The sequence below is a fragment of the Nelumbo lutea genome, chromosome 7 (genome assembly GCF_056320005.1).
Source record: "Nelumbo lutea isolate HS-2025 chromosome 7, American lotus-T2T, whole genome shotgun sequence".
Taxonomy (NCBI): Eukaryota; Viridiplantae; Streptophyta; class Magnoliopsida; order Proteales; family Nelumbonaceae; genus Nelumbo; species Nelumbo lutea.
This window is the reverse complement of record NC_142690.1, coordinates 5,406,401-5,424,485: the sequence shown is the minus strand read 5'-3', so window position 1 is coordinate 5,424,485 and position 18,085 is coordinate 5,406,401. Positions and strand designations below refer to the sequence as shown.

Sequence of the window (18,085 nt, the reverse complement as noted above, 5' to 3'; positions counted from 1 at the left end):
GTCGGGCCGGTTTAGGTTGGGTTGAGGCCAACCCTAACCCAACTCTAAGTGCTAAACCCCCAACCCTAACCCTAACCCTAATCCAACCCAACTAACCCAACCCTAACCCTAACTCTAACTAAATTCCTTCAACCCCAACCCATCCAACCTTGTTTTCATCCCTTAAAACCTCATAGAATTTCTAGATTTTAGATCTGAACTCAACTTTCACTACATATATTAATCCTATGTTTCATTATTATTTGCTTGTTGACGTTTTTTTTTTTTGTTCTTTTAGTACAAAATTCAGAAAAGCAAGTGTTAGAAATGACAATAGTTTATTCTGAGTTATGATTTACGATAGATTTTTATGGGCATCAAACAACAAAGAGGAGATGAAGAATAAAATTTTCAAAAAAGCATAAAATAATGTTATTAAGGTTTTAGTCTTTCTAATTAGGATGAAGTGAAGTGATTATCTTAAAAGAAATACATTATAGTATATGGTGGATATACAAATATCATGCATCTAAGCAAATCAATGTATGGTATATATTACATATAACATATATTTATATATGACATATTCTATAGAGTCGGGTTGCCTAAGAGGTTAACTCTAACCCAACCTGAAGTAAAATCGGGTTCATGAATTTCAACCCTAACCCTAATCCTAACCCGAGAATTAACTCGACCCAACCCAAACTTTTTTGGATTGGGTTCGGGCCAACTCGGCCCAAGTTGTGCCTTGGTTGAAACATGGGACCTACACCGAAAGCAAAGCCCATTTTTTCGCGTGACGATACGCGGTTTGGTGGGTCCCACCTGGCAGTTAAAGAATGGAAAGCTGCTTTTAATGTAGGAGGCCTTGCTTATCAACCGTCTGATCAACAATCCAAACAGACGGGAGCCACACCAAGCATTACGTGGGAAAGAAGAGAATCTGGGGACGGAGAAAAAAAATTGAATACGGGAAATGGCGGGAAGTTCCTACTAATAAATCCCAGTGATCGATAAGAATTAGATCACTCATCAGTCATCACTAGAGAGTCGTTTCATTTGTGTGATAGCGAACCCTTCAAATGGCAAAGAAGAAGAAAACTGGGGTATCCCAGGATGGAGAGGATCAGGGGATTCAAGAGGATCTCACCCAATCTCCCAACAAAGAAAAGAGCTTGTATGAGGTGATTGATTCTCCCCTTCTCGCTCTTTACTATTACTTTATGGGTCAGCTTTGTGAATTTGGTGTTTCATCTGATGGATCCTTAATTGTTTCTTTTTTACATTAATTAGTTTCCAGTCGTTAGTGCGCCATAGATTCAGAGTTGAGAATTAGGTCTTCGTTTGCTTAACATATACGGAAAAATTCCCTATTGCTTTCATTTCGTTTCTGTTGGTTTTTTGATATTTACGAAACGGATTCATATGTTAACCTTCCTCCTGGTGCCTTCTCCTTATTATTTATTCAGTCATGGGTGCCACTGGACTCCTTGTCACATCCCCTTGGGTACAGACACTGCTTACTCTATCTGAAAAACATAATTGGAAATTCTTTGTTACTTATAAACATCAAATGGGGTTGTCTCTTAGGCAGGGCTAGCTCAATTATTGTGTGTGTGTGTGTGGGGGGGGGGGGGGGGGGTTAGTACATCTAGTAATTCATAGAATATGGACCATCTAGGCAATTCTCTTATAATCTTCAAGTAATCAATGTAAATAACTTGATATCTATTCGGCATGAAAAAGATTTATGAACTCTGAAGTGATTTGCCTACTACAACATGTTTTGATCCTCATGCTTCCCCAAAATCTGTGTCTCTTGATTATCTTCTTTCGTGCATACAATAAGTGTTGAACAGACAATTTGGCTTTGTCATTGTATGCGTATTTTGTTTCTTGTGTATGGTTTTATATTTGAGCTTTTAGAAGAGAAAGATGTGTATTTTGACAATATGATGCTTTCTTAGATTCTTGGCGTGGAGAGAACTGCGTCACATCAAGAAATAAATAAATCATACTATAAACTGGCATTGCGTTGCATCCAGATAAGAATCCTGGAGATGAGGTGAGTTTTTGTTTCCTTGAATGATGCCACTCACGAGTTGTTTTCTGTGGTTTTGATTATTGTGTGAATTGTCCATGCTCAAAGTGTGCTTTACTTTTCTGCATCTTAGTAAGCCAAAGAGAAATTTCAACAATTGCAGAAGGTGATATCCATTCTTGGGGATGAAGAGAAAAGGGCCTTATATGATCAGACTGGTTGTGTTGACGATGTTGTGAGTAGCCTGTAAATCTACTTTTGTTGTCTGTGCCTTTCCAGTTGGTATAGTGCATTTTCTGACCAGGAGATAGTTATTCCTTCCTGCATCTGTTTCTTGTTGACTACTTGTGATTAGGACCTTGTAGGTGAAGTTGCTCAAAATTTGCACGACTATTTCAGGACAGTGTACAAAAAGGTATAATTAAATTAGTGCCACCAAGGTACCAACTGTATTGGTTTAAGAGAAATTTCATGGACTCCTGTTTTGCTTGTGTTGAATAGGGTTATAGGTAAACTATTTATTTGTCGTAACTGTAGGTTACCGAAGCAGATATTGAAGTGTTTGAGGCAAACTACAGAGGGTCTGAATCCGAGAAGAAGGATTTGAAGGATCTATACCAGAAGTTCAAGGGCAATATGGACAGGTATAGGTTCTTCTGTTGTGCGGCCTTTACATCTCTTATGGTACACTTTCTTGAGCTAATGATATCTAAAATGGTTTTCTACAACAGGCTCTTCTGTTCAATGCTCTGTTCGGATCCCAAGCTGGATTCACATAGGTTCAAGGATATCCTTGATGAGGCCATGGCTGCTGGTAATTATTTCTTTCTAATACCATGCTGCTATCTAGAATCTTTACAATATGAATATTCTCCTTTGTTCAGGAACTTCTGGTGTACTCTGGATGATATTTTATGTATTTTGAAACCATATTGGATGATGTTATAAATTTATTTTTTTTATTCTTTTTTATCAACAGGAGAGCTTAAAGCAACCAAAGCCTACCAGAAGTGGTCTAAGCAAGTATCTGAAATAGAACCACCTAGTGATCCTCTAAAACGAAGGGAAAAGTTAGTTATTTCTCAATTCAGTTGTACATTAATCTTCTACTTGAAACTTGATCCTTTCTAACTAAAACTGCCTATTCTACAGACCAAATGAACAGTCAGAATCAAGTCTACTAGCAGTTATTTCTCAAAGACGAAGCCAGAGGAAGGAACAATTTGATTCCATGTTTTCATTGCTGTTGGCAAAATATGGTGACAGCACATTACATTCCGAGCCCACTGATGAAGAATTTGAGGCTGCAAGGAAAAAGGTTGAAAGCCGGAGACAAACTAAAAATGCAAAACACAAGTAAACAATTGGCTGCAGGCTCAGAAATTTTGCGTTTCAAAAGGATCTGTAAATCATGGCTCTTGTGGATAGAACTCTTTGTGCGAAGTCCTAAAATTTGTTTATTTTGCCATCTGACAGCATGGCACCAAGGTTCATAATATCGATACACCCAATATGATGGTATGGGCGTATCGGGTGAATTGATACTGTTTTTTTTTTTTTTTTTTTCTGAAACTGGTTCAGAGGAGATGGTTTAGGGCTCCTCCATCCCCTGAACCGGTCAAACCCCCAATACACCCACTGTATCGGAGGGGTCCTGGAACGATATTTTTTGGCCATTACGGTATCGACCGATACACATGGATAATTTGAACCTTGCATGACACTAATTTGTTTGTTGGGGAATTTGTAAATCTATGCATCTCTGTATTTTTCTTTAGTAATTAAGGCAGTGTTTGGTATTGTGGTATCTACCACTGTGGGTGTGTTTGTAGTGTGGTCTCTATAAGGTATGGTGTGTTTGAATCAGTTAGTGTTGATGTAGTATTGTTAGCAAAATTTTAAATAAAATGTTTCAATCATTTATTACATGGGTTCCACTATGATATGGAAAAGATATGATAACTGAAAAATGTCTGATCAATCAATTGGAATCATAAATGTGGTAATCAATTAGGTCTTATTTATCAAAATTCATGGGTAGGTTTTGATTGATCAAAACTCTTTTAATACCATATCTTTCCCACATCATAGATTTTCCCTTATTACATATATAATGATTGTCCAACTTAATAAGGTGTGAACTGATTTATTAGATTTGGTGTAGAAGAGAAATTGTGATATTTCATGTTAAAAGCCATCTACAAATGGTTTCAAAACATGCAATAAGCCCGCACCCCTAAAAGAATGCCTAAATGATAGGGGTGCAACTTGGATTGGCCTGATTTAGCATTTTGGCCCACTTAAATATTGACAAAAGCCCAACCCAAGCCCGACCAAGTTGCACCCCTACCTAATGGGTTGGATGTATTTCAGAAGAAGTCAGAACCAAACAATCATATCCATAGAGCACAGTTCTTAACATCCCCTAAGTTTAGGGCTTACGATGACTACTCGGAATATTATCAGAAATTTTTACCCTACTCGTACACCAACAACAATTCAAAACTTCTAAGAGAGAAGAAATATGGTTCAGAGGATTGAAAAGGGAAACTTGTGCTTTCCTCTCACTCAGTGCACATTCATTGCTAAGCTTGATGTCATCTATTGCCACATAATTATGATTTTCATTTTGGTTAGAAAGATAATCATCATATACCCCTTTCTTAAATGTTTTGGGGAGCCAGGGAGTAGTAGTAAAATAAATGGACCTAGGCCATCGTGACCTGTCCCGATAATACTTGATTAACTTGTGGTCTCATTTCTATAGCTTCAAAGGAAAGAAGAAACAAACATAACGTGGCTTTCCATATGTCAAATTTTGAGCAATGACTCAGCAAGAAAGTGATGGTTGTTGGCTAATGAAAGATCAAAGAAACTAAATTAAGATCAAATTAATAAATTTACTAATTACTAACTAGAGGTAACTAGATACATGTACCGCGGTATGATCTTGAATTGTGATATATGCGTCAACAAGGTAGATGTCTCAAACTCAATTTGTGAGTCAACATCTGATGGGTGTCTGGCCCATAAGCTATAAGTAATTGTGAATCAACTTGCAAATTTTTCATTTTAAAAATTGGGTACTTATCATCCATTTACATCCTAACATTTATAAAAGGATGTGCATGGTAGGGCCGTAAAAGGGTTTGAATTTGAATAGGGTATATTGTCGTTATCATCACCAATTCATCATCATGTATCATCATCATCATCATCTAAGCTTTATCTCAACTACAATTATATAGTGTCGAACACGTGAATCTTGTTTCACCGTTCTTTGTTTAGCATCATATCCATTGTTAAATTATGAGTGTTTAAATTACTTTACTACAATAAATCTAACTGTCTAACCCTTTTAACTTGCAATAAATCTCACTTACCCAAATTCAATCCCATTACACCCAAATTATATTTTGGATTCATATTCTTGAAAGACCTGTTTCAACCAAAAAGCTTAAGCTATTATGTGAGATCCCTAAATAGATTTTATTCTTTCCTTCATGAAGTGTGAACAAGCATAGGCCCATCCATAACATGTTATAAAATTTTATTAATTATAATGGGGGCCACAAAGATCAAACACTAAACTATTTGATCGAACATGCTCTGATACGATCTCAAAGGAACTATTAGGTGAGACCCCTGAATTCTCTAACACATATTTTTAATAAAAGTAGTAATATTATCACATTTGATGCAAGTTTGGCTTAATAAATTCTGATTCGAATGGGGGATCAATCACCCTGACAGTACTAGGCCCTATAGAACTCAGGCACTGGTTAAAAGTTCACCTAAGCGTGCAGTCTCTAGGCCTACTCTTTACTCAAAGTGGTCTTTCTCTTATGTGATAATCATAAATGAAGTCACGTGCCACTGATCATCATATATTTCACTTAGAAGTACTAATTTATGTACAAAGGTCTTAGATTGAATTACCTAGTTTTTTCCTCATAATTTAGCTTTTCTGAGAATAATTATGTAAAGACTAACACCATCTTCATCGTTCTAATAACCACTCTATCTATGGAAAACTGGAAACACAGGTGCCTTGCTTGTTAAGTGTCAAAGTGTTAACATGTTTAAGCTTAATTAAATCAGTAAAAGAAATATGATTACTGCTTTAATCAAAAAGCTTAAAAAGGCATTTCTGAAGTCAAGAGCTTGAAAGCTTCATCCACTGCACGTGTCGGGAAGTGGACCATTTGATTACCCAATTAATATAAAAGAGTTGAAGCCCAAATTCTTGATGATGCACCGTCTTTGTGAGTTATGGCATATTTATGCAAATATTATGTTAGAAGAAATGATTCTGAGATACAGACATCATTATGGGTATCAGTATTTTCATAAAAACAAAGAGAAAAGCAGAGATAGGTGTCCTTAATCATTTATTTTTTTGGGTTCTAATAATTATTTTGTATCAAGTAATGGGACCAATAACCGTACAAGGCTTCCCCAAAGTTCATGTTTTTTGTTTGAGCTTACCTACTCAAATCCATTTCACACCATCTAAACTATGGACCCACCCTCCAGAATTTCTGCTTTAATTGGGTGTTTGTAGCAATGAATCCATCCATGGCGCGCTTGTCGGTTCGGGTTATCTGATGATGGTTTAAGGCTTTAAGCCTAAAGCTAAAATGTGCTTCAATTTTTTATAAGAACTTAATTATAACTTATAAGAAACCCATGATGCAGCATAGCTGTGGCATAATTTGTAGCAGATTAGGAGTGAATGGTAGATGTTGAGAAATTGGAAAAGCTGATGAAAAAAATTGTGTTGAGAACAGTGTGTTTACTATCAAGTGACATCTCAACGGCAGGCCTGGAAATTGTTCTCTGAGGTGTAGTAATGATTTGGAGAAATCTGGAAATACAAGCAAAGCTTCCCTTTACTCTCTGCTGGTCTTGCATACCTGTCACTTCTCAACTTTTCTCTTTTATTCTTTGCTTTTGCCTTAATCTCTCTCTCTCTCTCTCTCTCATATTCATATCCAAATTTAAAAATGATTATAGTATGGAGTTGCTTTCTTGGAGTTTGAATTCAGATATTTCAATGCGTGTTCCTTCAAAGTGTTGTCGAGCTTCCATCTCATAACCTCACGTATCCTTCTCAGTAACAGGCCTCCTTACTTGGTAATATTTCCTGCCTTAAAACATATTTTACATTTTTCTGTGTTTGTGTTAGTTTTAAAGTTTGATCAGATCTATGAATATATTTTCCTATGTGGGTTTTGATGTTAAATGTGGAATTTAAAGGCACGACCAGTTGTTTATGGCATTCATGTTTCTTGTGTGACTCTTGGAATTTGAATTCTCTGCTACCCTTCTGCGACTGCTCTGTCTTTGTCTCTTTCTCTTTGCATATCCCATGCAGATATTATTAAGGTTGCAAAAAAGAAACATGTGGTAACTGCCACTGAAACCGGCTTATGTTTCTGTAACTTGGTTGTTCTGAAGGTGGTCATCCATGGAGGCTCAGAATGAAGAAACCAAATCGAAGATGGATGAATATGAAGTGATAGAGCAGATTGGGAGGGGAGCCTTTGGAGCTGCATTTCTTGTTCTCAATAAGATGGACAAAAAGAAGTAGGATGCTTTCTCTTTTTCTTTTTTCTGCTTTCTTTTCCTTTTAATAATGCCTGCTACATCAGAGATCAGTGTTTCTTGGTCTATTTTCTCTGAGGAGCTTGCTTTTCTGTTTTCTCCCCATTTCTATATACAAATTGCCATTAAGGACGCGTTTGGCACAAACAAAGTTTGTCTCTCAAACATGTTGCTTCAACTCTTTCCTAGCTGCCTGTTGGGACGCGGTGAAATCGGCTGTCCAGACATGAAACAAGTCTAACCAAGGGGACCCTGTTTTTGGTTTCTGAATTTGGTGTGAAAGAGCCAAAGAGAGAAGCCAAACTCAATAGGCCCTCCGCGTTTTCCTTCTGTTCCCAACTTCGTTCTCATTGGATTCAATGATGCTATTCCGGAAAGTTATTTCTTCAGAAAGAACAAATTCCACATCCTACTGAAATTTTCATTTGATCAGAGTCCTTTTTCTTACAAATGATGTTCTAGTGTTCAACTTGATTTTCTGTTTTGTTGCTTGTAGATATGTACTGAAGAAAATCCGATTAGCCAAACAAACAGAGAAGTTCAAGCGTACAGCGCATCAAGAGGTAGTTTGGTTATTTCCATGAACCTTCTGTCTGGTAGCTTAGCTTTTTGGTTGTTTAGTTCTTTCTAGCAAATATTCCTGTATACGGTATAATGGAGCAAGACAACACTGTAGCACCTTTTCTGCCTTCTTCTATGAATGGTTTGTAGAAATATGTTTGTCAGAGTTAAGAGGTCCATTGAATGGCCTAGAACTCTAGGCTAGATATTTATAGCTGTCAATGGGTTGGGTCTGGTTCGGGACAGGGTGGGTCAGTCCCAGACCCAAACAGTATGATTAGTCGGTTCTACAAGATTTATGCAGAACCGAACCAATTATTAATCGGGATAATCAGTTTTGACCTGAGACCCAATCATACTTGACATCTACCTATGATAATATCAACTTAGAACTTATTTCTGATAATATAACCTTACTAAAAATGACAGTAAAATAGTAAACTGTTAATATGTTGATGAAACAAGTGTTTTTAACTAAAACTATCTTCTATATTGTCTATCCCTTTTAGACTTGAAATATAATCAAAATTACAAGAAACTAAGAGACCTTTATATATTATTAACTATATAATTGATTTGAAACAAATAAACCACAGGACCAGAACCAATTATATCGGTTCAGTTCTCTTGGGTAAACCCAACCCATTGACATCTCTACAGATATTACATCCCATACGAAGAGGGAAGAAAAGTTTGAAGATATTTCATGGTGTGTAACAATTAAGAGGTCCATGGAATGACTATCAAGAGTAGCTCCCGCATTGCTCTGCTCTTCAATTTTGGTCTTTGGATTTAAAATAAGATCATTTCTCACTTGGGCTCCATATTGTTGTGATGATATTAAACAATGGCTACTTGGTACTTAGAATAGAACCCTCTATTTTGTCAGTTTATTTATTTATTTTATTTGTGCAGATGAACTTGATTTCAAAGCTTAACAACTCATATATTGTGGAGTACAAAGATGCTTGGGTGGAAAAGGTAAATGTGTAGTGTTACTATTTGCTATAGGAAGTTTAAGTGGGACAAAAAAAGACAAAGTTGCAGACTATTAGCTGGTCAACAATTCCAGGTTTCTAACCAAAAGGATATGTGTATTTGAGTATTGACAATTTACATTCTACAGGGATGCTTTATATGCATCGTGACGAGCTACTGTGAAGGGGGAGACATGTAGGGCCTCACAAATATGTGTATTCTTTAAGTTTCTTGGGTATCCCCAATTGTAAGGTGGATTTGAGTTTAATATCTTCAGGTGTTCTGTTGATCAGGTCTGAGATGATAAAAAAGGCTCGAGGAGTGTTTGTTCCTGAGGAGGTAAGGAAAACAACCAATTGTACTGAAGTTTTATCTAATTGATAAAAGAACTTCAAATCCTCTCATGGTGTTGCTCATGCAAATGTGCAACTACTCTGCACTGTTTTGCTGTCATCCAGAAGCTCTGCAAATGGCTGACCCAATTGTTGCTAGCATTGGACTACTTGCACTCCAATCGAGTTCTCCATAGGGATCTTAAGGTATATATGAACATGACTTGCCTTTGTAGTTTGAAGCTAGGAAAGAGATTGCTTGTTGTTGAATCATTTTAAGTAACCACAGCCTTTATGCAAATCCAGTGCTCCAACATATTTCTGACAAAGGACAACGATATCCGGCTCGGTAAGAATGCTAATTTTCCTGGCACATTAACAGTCAAGAAAGGCTTATTAATCAATTGAAAGGATAATTTTTCATACATGCTATTGGACAGGTGACTTTGGACTTGCAAAATTGCTTAACACTGAAGATCTTGCTTCCTCGGTATGGAGCCCATTTTCTCTTATCAGTAATATCAATCAAATGTATCTTTGTGATCTTATAATTTTTCTTTGATTTTTGGTTCTTATTTGAGTATCTTGCATTTCAATCTCTCAACTGATAAACTCTGTGATTGATCATGAGTTATATCAAAAATAATTGAAAGCTTTAGACTTGATTGAATGAAATTATCATTTACTCTCACCACTATCCAATGTCTAGAACCCTGAAGCCCCTCCCCATGTATCCTTTGTATCCTTTTCCATCCACATGCTAGTTCAGAAGAGTTCTAGTTAAGCTTTTGGAGCATTTGGCTGAATCTAAATTCTAATCAATCTAATTTACTATACATATTGTACAGGTTGTGGGAACTCCCAACTATATGTGCCCTGAACTTCTTGCAGATATTCCTTATGGCTACAAATCAGATATTTGGTCATTAGGTGGTATTTGTGGTTGCATTTTTCTCTTCTTTTTTTCCCCAGTAAACTGGATAACCTCTACATGTTTGAGTTTTGACCATCCAAAAGCTGACATTGTTCTAATTTTTCAGGTTGCTGTATGTTCGAAATTGCTGCGCAGCAACCTGCATTTAGAGCTCCTGTAAGACTTCACTTGGGCTAGGTTTCTTGGTTCTCTGAGTTTTACATGCCTTAAGTAAGATGATTGTTTTAATAGCATCTCAATTAAACAGGATATGGCTGGATTGATCAATAAGATAAACAGATCCTCCATTTCTCCGCTCCCAACTGTGTATTCCTCCTCACTGTAAGTTTAATGTCCCCAAAAATCATTCTGGTACGCTTTCAACAAATTGAAGTCAATGTATTTGAATTTCATACTAGTTACCTGCTCTCTATTGGGTCAATAATTGTAACAACTAAAGGAATTTCCCCCTTTTACCTGTATTACAGGAAGCGATTGATTAAGAGTATGCTGAGAAAGAATCCAGAACATAGACCAACAGTGAGTACAAAATCCCCACTGCATATATGTAATCAATTATAATCCGATAACTCATTCTTATGCCTACATCTGTCCGCAATTTAGGCTGCAGAGCTGTTGAGGAATCCCCAATTGCAACCATACCTTGCTCAATGTTGCAACCCATCTCCTGTCTTTCTTCCAGTAAAACCTATAACAAACTCAAGGGATACTCCGATGCTAAGTCGAACTTCTATCAAGTCTAGTGCAAGCAAAGACAACAGAAACAAAGAGGCAAGATTTGATGCACCAAGAGGGCAAGGAAATTGGGGGGTAACTGACAAGGAGCTATCTACAGTTTCTGTCCCCAAAGCAGATAAACTTGAGACGAAAATGGTTGATCCAACAAGTTATTCTGAGAAAGCATCCAGAGATGATAAAGTTCTCCAAGGAGGGATTAGCAATGGTGAGATGATTGTTCATGGTGAAGAAAAACAAGGCGATCCCAAAGACAAAGGGCATGAACAAACGCCTCAACACTCCCAGTCCCAGCAACCAGAAGAGGTGGATATCATGACAAAAGGAGTGATCAAAGAGGATATATCGGCAAGGGTTACCCCAGATGTTCCTAGGAAAACTGATACGGAAGTTGGTATTGTTACTTCACAAAACACCCCTAAAACAGAAACGTCCAGTTCTAGCTCTAGCTCTGCGGTTGTGACTGGGTCCTCCAACGATGAAGTTCCAAAATCAATCATGCCAACTATGAGTCATGACCCCTTTGTAGAACAGAGTTGCACTTTACAGCAAGTGGAGAAATCTGATCCTGATGCATACCCAACGCGTGCTCCCCCAGATTGCACTTCATCAGAAAATGCAGCCACAGTTCTCCCTGGAGATGAAGTTGGGCTAAAAACAATTGATCTTAGTCATTCAGAACAAACAGGAATAGATGATATTCATGAAGTCAATTGGATTACCAATGGCGTCTCACTGACGAGTACACTAACTGCTCTGAATGGTGATGGCACAAGGATCGAGTGGGATAATCAAAGCCAGCAAAGAGCTGAAGCTTTGGAGTCTTTGCTCGAGTTGTGTGCACGATTACTTCAACAGGACAGACTAGAGGAACTTGCAGGCGTACTGAGACCATTTGGGGAAGAAACTGTCTCATCCAGGGAAACAGCAATTTGGTTGACAAAAAGCCTCATGAATGCACAGAAATTCGGGAATGGAAACTGATATATCGACAATAATAAAGAGGGTCTCTACTTGTGCTAATGGACACGCCAAATTTTAAATTCATACACCAATATCTGTAATATAGCTTGTTTCGATCTACATCGAGCCTTACACTGGTTTACTGTAAAGCTGCCTGTGTTATTTTACAGTGAACCATGAATTCTTCGCTTGTTTGCTGAAATTGAAACAGAGGTGAATTGAATTGTACTGGCAGTTAGAACCGAGTCAATAAAGCTTCATGTAGTACTGAAACATGACAAAATTATACTGCGAAGCAATCTTTTATAAAACTCCATAAGAGAAAAAGAGAAATTGTTATTGATAACGAAATTCAGAAGAACTCATCTCGACAGTACAGTAAATAACAACCCAGCTGACATCCCCACGACGCAAATAGGAGATTCGAATTCTTAGCGAGCTGAAGAGTTAGTGTTAGAAGTTAGAACCTGTTACCGGCTCTGTTTCTCCATTTTCCTAAAGAAACTCGTTGGCTTCAGCGACGACTAGAGCAGGAATGCCAATAAGGACGGGAACGCAAGTGCAATGAAGCTCTGAATGGAAACTCCCGTAATTGGGGAAGATCGAGTAACGTGGCGTAGGGCCCTCAATCTCTTTATTTTGAAATCCGAATTTTGACAAAGGCATTTGGATTTTTGATTTTTCATAATCCAACTCATCTCAAATTCTGAAGACGTCGAGAAAATCAAATTATGACCTTTTCAAGGATGTAAGACAAAGATCTGATCTTGGTCGGGGAGCACGAGTAATCTCCAGCAAAACTAAAATGAACGTGTGTGATGGTTTCTTCTGGTAACGTCAGAACTCCACCAAGGGTGGACGATGTGACCAAACTAGGTAGATTGAAGCTCGGAAATGAGAGATCGGAGTTTATCTTTAGAGAAGCCGGGTTAGGGTTCTGGGAGACGGAACAGATGGAAGATACAGAAATCGGAGAAGATTCAGGAGCTTGGTGACAAATCCAGCAGAAATGAAAGAAATCATCTTTGTTTGTCTTCTCCTTCAGCTTTTGGCAGGATTTGAAAATTCCTCCACCGTTAAAATCCGTTAATCCTACAAAATTCCACCCGCCAAATCTTCGCTCGAGAATTCTGAATTCCTCACTTTTTTTGCACTCCTAATCTATTTATGAATTATGACCCAAGCCCAACCCATGTACCTAGTCTTTGGGTTTCACGTTTCAGGCCCTTCCCCCTTCGCATATGTTACTGTTAGTGGACCTAGGTTGGGCTTGGAATTCTTCTCAGGTAAAGTTGGCCTCAGGGCTCAGGCCCATGGACGTATATACATATATATAGATAAATAAGGCACAGGCGCAGAATGGCTCCATTTATTATAAATGCATCAAAGGTGTAAACAAATCAAACTGGTTTGAACTCAAACCAAGTTCAGAAATGAATCAAACAATCAAAGAGAAGAAACTCTGAATCAAATCAAATCAAACAGAAAATTAATGGATTCAATCCGGTTCAATCCACCATCGTTCCACCTCTTTGATATCTCTTCTCCGGGTGAGGCTACTGCGAGTAATAAGCCAAGAAAGAGAGAAGCGAAGCTCCGACCATGGATCCGATGACAGGCAAGGTCGCGGTGGAGCCACTGGTTGGGCTTGGCGCAGGTGCCATGGTCCCCTCGGCAGCCAATGCTGCGCTCATGGAGGCAGCAGCGACGAGGACAGCACAGGAGATCTTCTTCATGTCCATGGCGGGTGGTTTAATTGGCGAAGAGAGCGATAAAAATCGCAGAAAACCCGCCTTGGAGATGTGGAAAAGGGAGAAGAGATTATTGATTGCTTATTTGCTTTCTCTTTGCAGGCCTGAAGAGAATTTGGGTTGTGGGTGGAATTTATAGGAGAGGATTTGGGCTATTTTTGCAGCAAATTTCGTTTTGGTGCTCGAGATTTCCGCGGAATTGGTTGGTCATCTAATTTTTTTCCTTTTTTTGAATGTTCTAATTTTGAATTTTCTTATTAACGATGTCATTTCATTGAATCAGTCCTCTTATTGTCTTTCTCTCTCCACCTTCCAAATATATGTTTAAGTCAAACTTTAAATATTAAAATTAAATTAACTAAAAAAATATCTAGCACTTATATACTAATAAGAATAGTATAAGATAATAAAATAAGATAAATAATTAAAGCAACGTAATACAACTAATAATTGATTATAAAATCTTATTCTAATTAAAAGAAATTATACAATTTGTCTAATAATTAATGGTTGTTATAACTAAAAAAAGTTGCAATACAATCCATTTAAATTCTATTTAGAAATAATAAAAAATAATATAAATTAATTAAGAAAAACAATGACATTTATAAAATATTAAATTTACTATACTAAAGTAAATTTAAATTCTATTTAAAGTAACTAAATTTAATAAAACTTAGTAACAATAAATACATTTAATTTCATTATTAATATTTTATTCATTTTGTTTATTATTATATTTTCACCTCCCCTCTCTCTTCGTGTCATTATACTCATCCCCTCATCTCTCTTTCTCCTTCTCTCTCTTCTATTAATTATTTTTTAATAATATAATATATCTAAAACTAATTATTATATTAAGTGGACTTAATTTACCTAACCTGATAAATTAATTAACTTAATTTAATCAATTACATTAATTTAGTCAGTTTAAATTAACTTAACCAATGTAACACAGCTTAATTTAATTAATTGGGATATTGGCTGGGTATATTGCCTCCTTGACCTAATCAGATTGCTTTAGCAAGGATGAGGAATAATTGGGATAGGGACAAGGATGGGGAATGAAGTCCAACCCTAATAGGGAACTATTAGGATAAATTGGACAAATTTTGCAAATAGTTCTATATAATTACAATAACCCCACTACATATATTAAACTTAACCCCCTTTTAAGTTAAGGATTAGGGACATTGATGGGGAGTTGCTTAAAAAGGGGATAAATATGGAAAGTATGGTCCCTCCCATGAGCCTCCTGTTCACCATTGTCACTCCTAAATTCTACCATCTTAATATATTATATTATTACAAAATTAGGTAGTAGTAGTAGTAAAAATCAATAATTAATAGTATATACCAATACTTGAAGTTGGTCAAATTGAAATTTTAGTGTAATAAATTAAGAAAATTAAAGTAATCATTAATAAATAATAGTATAACAAGTTAACAAGTATTATTAAGTTATATGTGTAATATTTCTTTAGATGTTTTAAATTATCCATTTAATTTGAAATCATTATTTGTATGGTATACCTATATTTAAATTCCCTTTAAAATAAATGAAAATAAAAAAAATGTAATAAAAATTAGTAAAAAATCAAAATAAGTTTATTAACAAAAAGTAAAAAAAAATTAAACTCATTTCAATTTAATTTAGAATAATAAAAATTAGGGTAAATTACAAAGACCCCCTATACTTTGTTTTGCAACAAAGACCCCCATGTACTATGACTATGAGACAAAGACCCCCTTTCGTTAGCTTTCCATTGGAATCCATTGTTGCAATATTTTTTTAATCCCCATACTACCCTTGTAATAATATTCAAACAATTTGGAGAAAAACACTGTTCATCTTCCCTGACCTCACGATACATGAACAACAGTGGTGGTAATCCCTTCTACCTCAGATTCCTTCAAATTTCTCTCTCTCTATCTATCTATCTATCTATCTCTCTCTCTATCTCTCTCTCTCTCTCTCTCTCTCTCTCTCTCTCTCTCTCTCTCTCTTCTTCCCCTTCCCCTTTCTCTCCCCTTTCTTCTTCCCGCTTTCCTTTGTTCTGTTTGTTCTGTCCAAACTGTCTAGTCTTCAGACAGTTTGCGACTGTTGGTGCCCTCGAAGTCTTCGAGACATGTGTCTTGGTTACTCAGAGCTGCACTTAACCATGCATGAAGGTTTGACTCAGAATGAACATCTTTCACCTTAGAAGATCGGGTCTTGTCCATCTGCGCCAGGGACCACTGCAATTTGGACATTGAGAAGTTAAGGAGTTCCTTGCAGTCTTCAACTGCCATTTGTTCAAAAAGATTCATCAACAACACTGTGAACTTGTTAACTACTTCCATGGCTTTTTGCACTTCGTTCATCGATGCCTTGATCACGACACCGAGGACTGCAACTGGACTACGGCTATCCATTAGTTCATATTCGGTCTAGAAGTTGGAAAAGCAGGTTTCGGGGTTGGCCATGCCCACACAAACTTGTTGAATCATGTCTCGCATTGTGGTCTGGTGATCTTCTCGAGAAAAGGTTGAATTAGAAAGGGCATGGAGGGAAGTAGAGGATTTTTGGCAATCATGTCAATTGAACAAGCATGTTTTTTGGCAGCACCTTGTTGTTCGAACTACTTTCAAGTGGCCAATGACTTAGAGGCCAAAGTGGAGGATTTTTGCTGGATGAGGACTTGGATGCCGAGCTGACTAAGCCGAGTTGGGGGTAGATTGGGTGCCGAGTTAGGTTGATTGTTGAGTTGGGTAGCTCTTTAGAGAAACCTGCAAAGAATCAATGTTAGAGGATCTAGGGTGGCTAACCTGGTGAGGTCGCTCCGATGCTTAAGTCAGTATTGTGTTGTCTTAATTGTGAGCTGAAAGCTTGAGTGTAGAGAGAAGCCATAGGGAGCTTGACCTCCGAGGGCACCTTTATTAATTGTAGGTCACTGACTCGATCGGGAGCCTTGAGGGGCTCGACCTGTAAGGGCGTTGGCATAGTTCGTAGGCCGCTAACTCCCGTGGGAGTTGCAAAGGGTTCAATCTGTAGGGGAGACCTCACGAAGAGGACCGATGATGCTTATATGGGCTGAAATAAAGTCAGCAGAGTTGATTAGTCTGTTGCCATCAACTTCCTACGGGAACCATGACTGGCTCGACTTGCAGGGACAACCTTACTCCGAGGTGCCTATCGCCAGACTGTTGGTTATTAAGGTTGTTTTGTTGTTGCCTATTCTACACCGACATTAATACGCTGAACTGCTCCCATGCTCACATCTGGAAATTCATGCTTCATCTCATGGAACTGCCACGATTTGATCCTAGCGGGAACTACTAAAGGCTCTACCGCGGGGAGAGGGGCGTACACATACGATAGTGGGGTATTTATCTCCGGCACAGGGGATGCTGAGTTTGGCTTGAACATGTCTGATTGTCACAGAGTAGTTCTCCAGGTTCATCATAGATGTTTTTTCCCCTAGTAATCGGTATTCATTTTGGGTGTTGATGTTGCTCAAAAGTGCCTTTGAGTTCATAAAAATGGAAATTAGAAAGTGAGAACTTTAATTTCTAAAAGGTGAGATCTTTAGTTTTCGGGAAGATGAGGACTTAGCCTTTTAGAAGGTGAGAACTTAGCTTCTTGTAGTGTTTCCCACAGACGACGCCAATTGATGAAGCATGCTTTTTAGCAGCACCCTGTTGTTCGGACTACTTCTAGGTGGCTGACGACTCAGAGGCCGAAGTGGAGGATTTTTGCTAGATGAGGACTTGAATGCTGAGCTAGGTAGCTCTTCAGAGAAACCTGCAAGGAATCAATGTTAGAGGACCGAGGGTGGCTAACCCAGTGAGGTCACTTTGATCCTTAAGTTAGTATTGTATTGTCTTGGTTGCAAGCTGAAAGCTTGAGTGAAGAGAGAGCTAGTGAGCAAATAATCACACGTACCTTTTCGTGTCATTGGGGTTGGTGCCTTTATATAGGCTTTGTTTGGCGTGGGCTTCACACACCGCATCCGAGATTTCTGGGAGGTCGCTTAACCGGTCTGAGATCCCCGGATGTAACCGCCACGCACGTTGGCCATCCTCCAGAACACTCGGTACGTGGGCCAACTTCCGAGAAATTTGGGAGTGTTGGGATATGCATACCGAATTTATCGGCGAGCACAACTCGTAGGTCACCTCTTGGACCTCAGTCAGGTTGGCAAGCCATCGAGGGAGGTCGCTC

At 37.9% G+C, this 18,085-nt stretch overlaps 1 protein-coding gene and 1 pseudogene across 2 annotated transcripts; both read left to right on the top strand.

The window, feature by feature from the left end:
• Nucleotides 1-918: 918 nt before the first annotated feature.
• Nucleotides 919-3,943, top strand: LOC148844796 (chaperone protein dnaJ 6-like; annotated as a pseudogene). Its single transcript, XR_016102321.1, has 8 exons — nucleotides 919-1,163; nucleotides 1,947-2,044; nucleotides 2,154-2,255; nucleotides 2,376-2,435; nucleotides 2,558-2,664; nucleotides 2,752-2,834; nucleotides 3,000-3,090; nucleotides 3,173-3,943. The product of XR_016102321.1 is annotated as a chaperone protein dnaJ 6-like (transcript).
• Nucleotides 3,944-6,742: 2,799 nt separating this feature from the next.
• On the top strand, nucleotides 6,743-12,403 carry NEK5 (Serine/Threonine kinase catalytic domain protein). Its single transcript, XM_088955295.1, has 15 exons — nucleotides 6,743-6,925; nucleotides 7,069-7,156; nucleotides 7,481-7,609; nucleotides 8,124-8,190; nucleotides 9,104-9,169; nucleotides 9,315-9,361; nucleotides 9,460-9,505; nucleotides 9,625-9,705; nucleotides 9,805-9,847; nucleotides 9,939-9,988; nucleotides 10,347-10,428; nucleotides 10,539-10,588; nucleotides 10,680-10,753; nucleotides 10,900-10,951; nucleotides 11,036-12,403. The coding sequence occupies exons 3-15, from the start codon at nucleotides 7,491-7,493 to the stop codon at nucleotides 12,149-12,151; spliced, it is 1,893 nt and encodes a 630-aa protein (XP_088811421.1). The 5' UTR covers nucleotides 6,743-6,925; nucleotides 7,069-7,156; nucleotides 7,481-7,490; the 3' UTR covers nucleotides 12,152-12,403.
• The last annotated feature ends 5,682 nt before the right edge of the window (nucleotides 12,404-18,085 follow it).

Excerpts from the sequence above, each read along its gene's own strand:
- NEK5 (XM_088955295.1), top strand. The coding sequence starts at position 7,491 with ATGGAGGCTCAGAATGAAGAAACCAAATCGAAGATGGATGAATATGAA. Across the intron at positions 8,191-9,103 it reads AGCGTACAGCGCATCAAGAG|ATGAACTTGATTTCAAAGCT; the intron begins GTAGTTTGGTTA and ends TTATTTGTGCAG. Across the intron at positions 9,362-9,459 it reads TACTGTGAAGGGGGAGACAT|GTCTGAGATGATAAAAAAGG; the intron begins GTAGGGCCTCAC and ends TCTGTTGATCAG.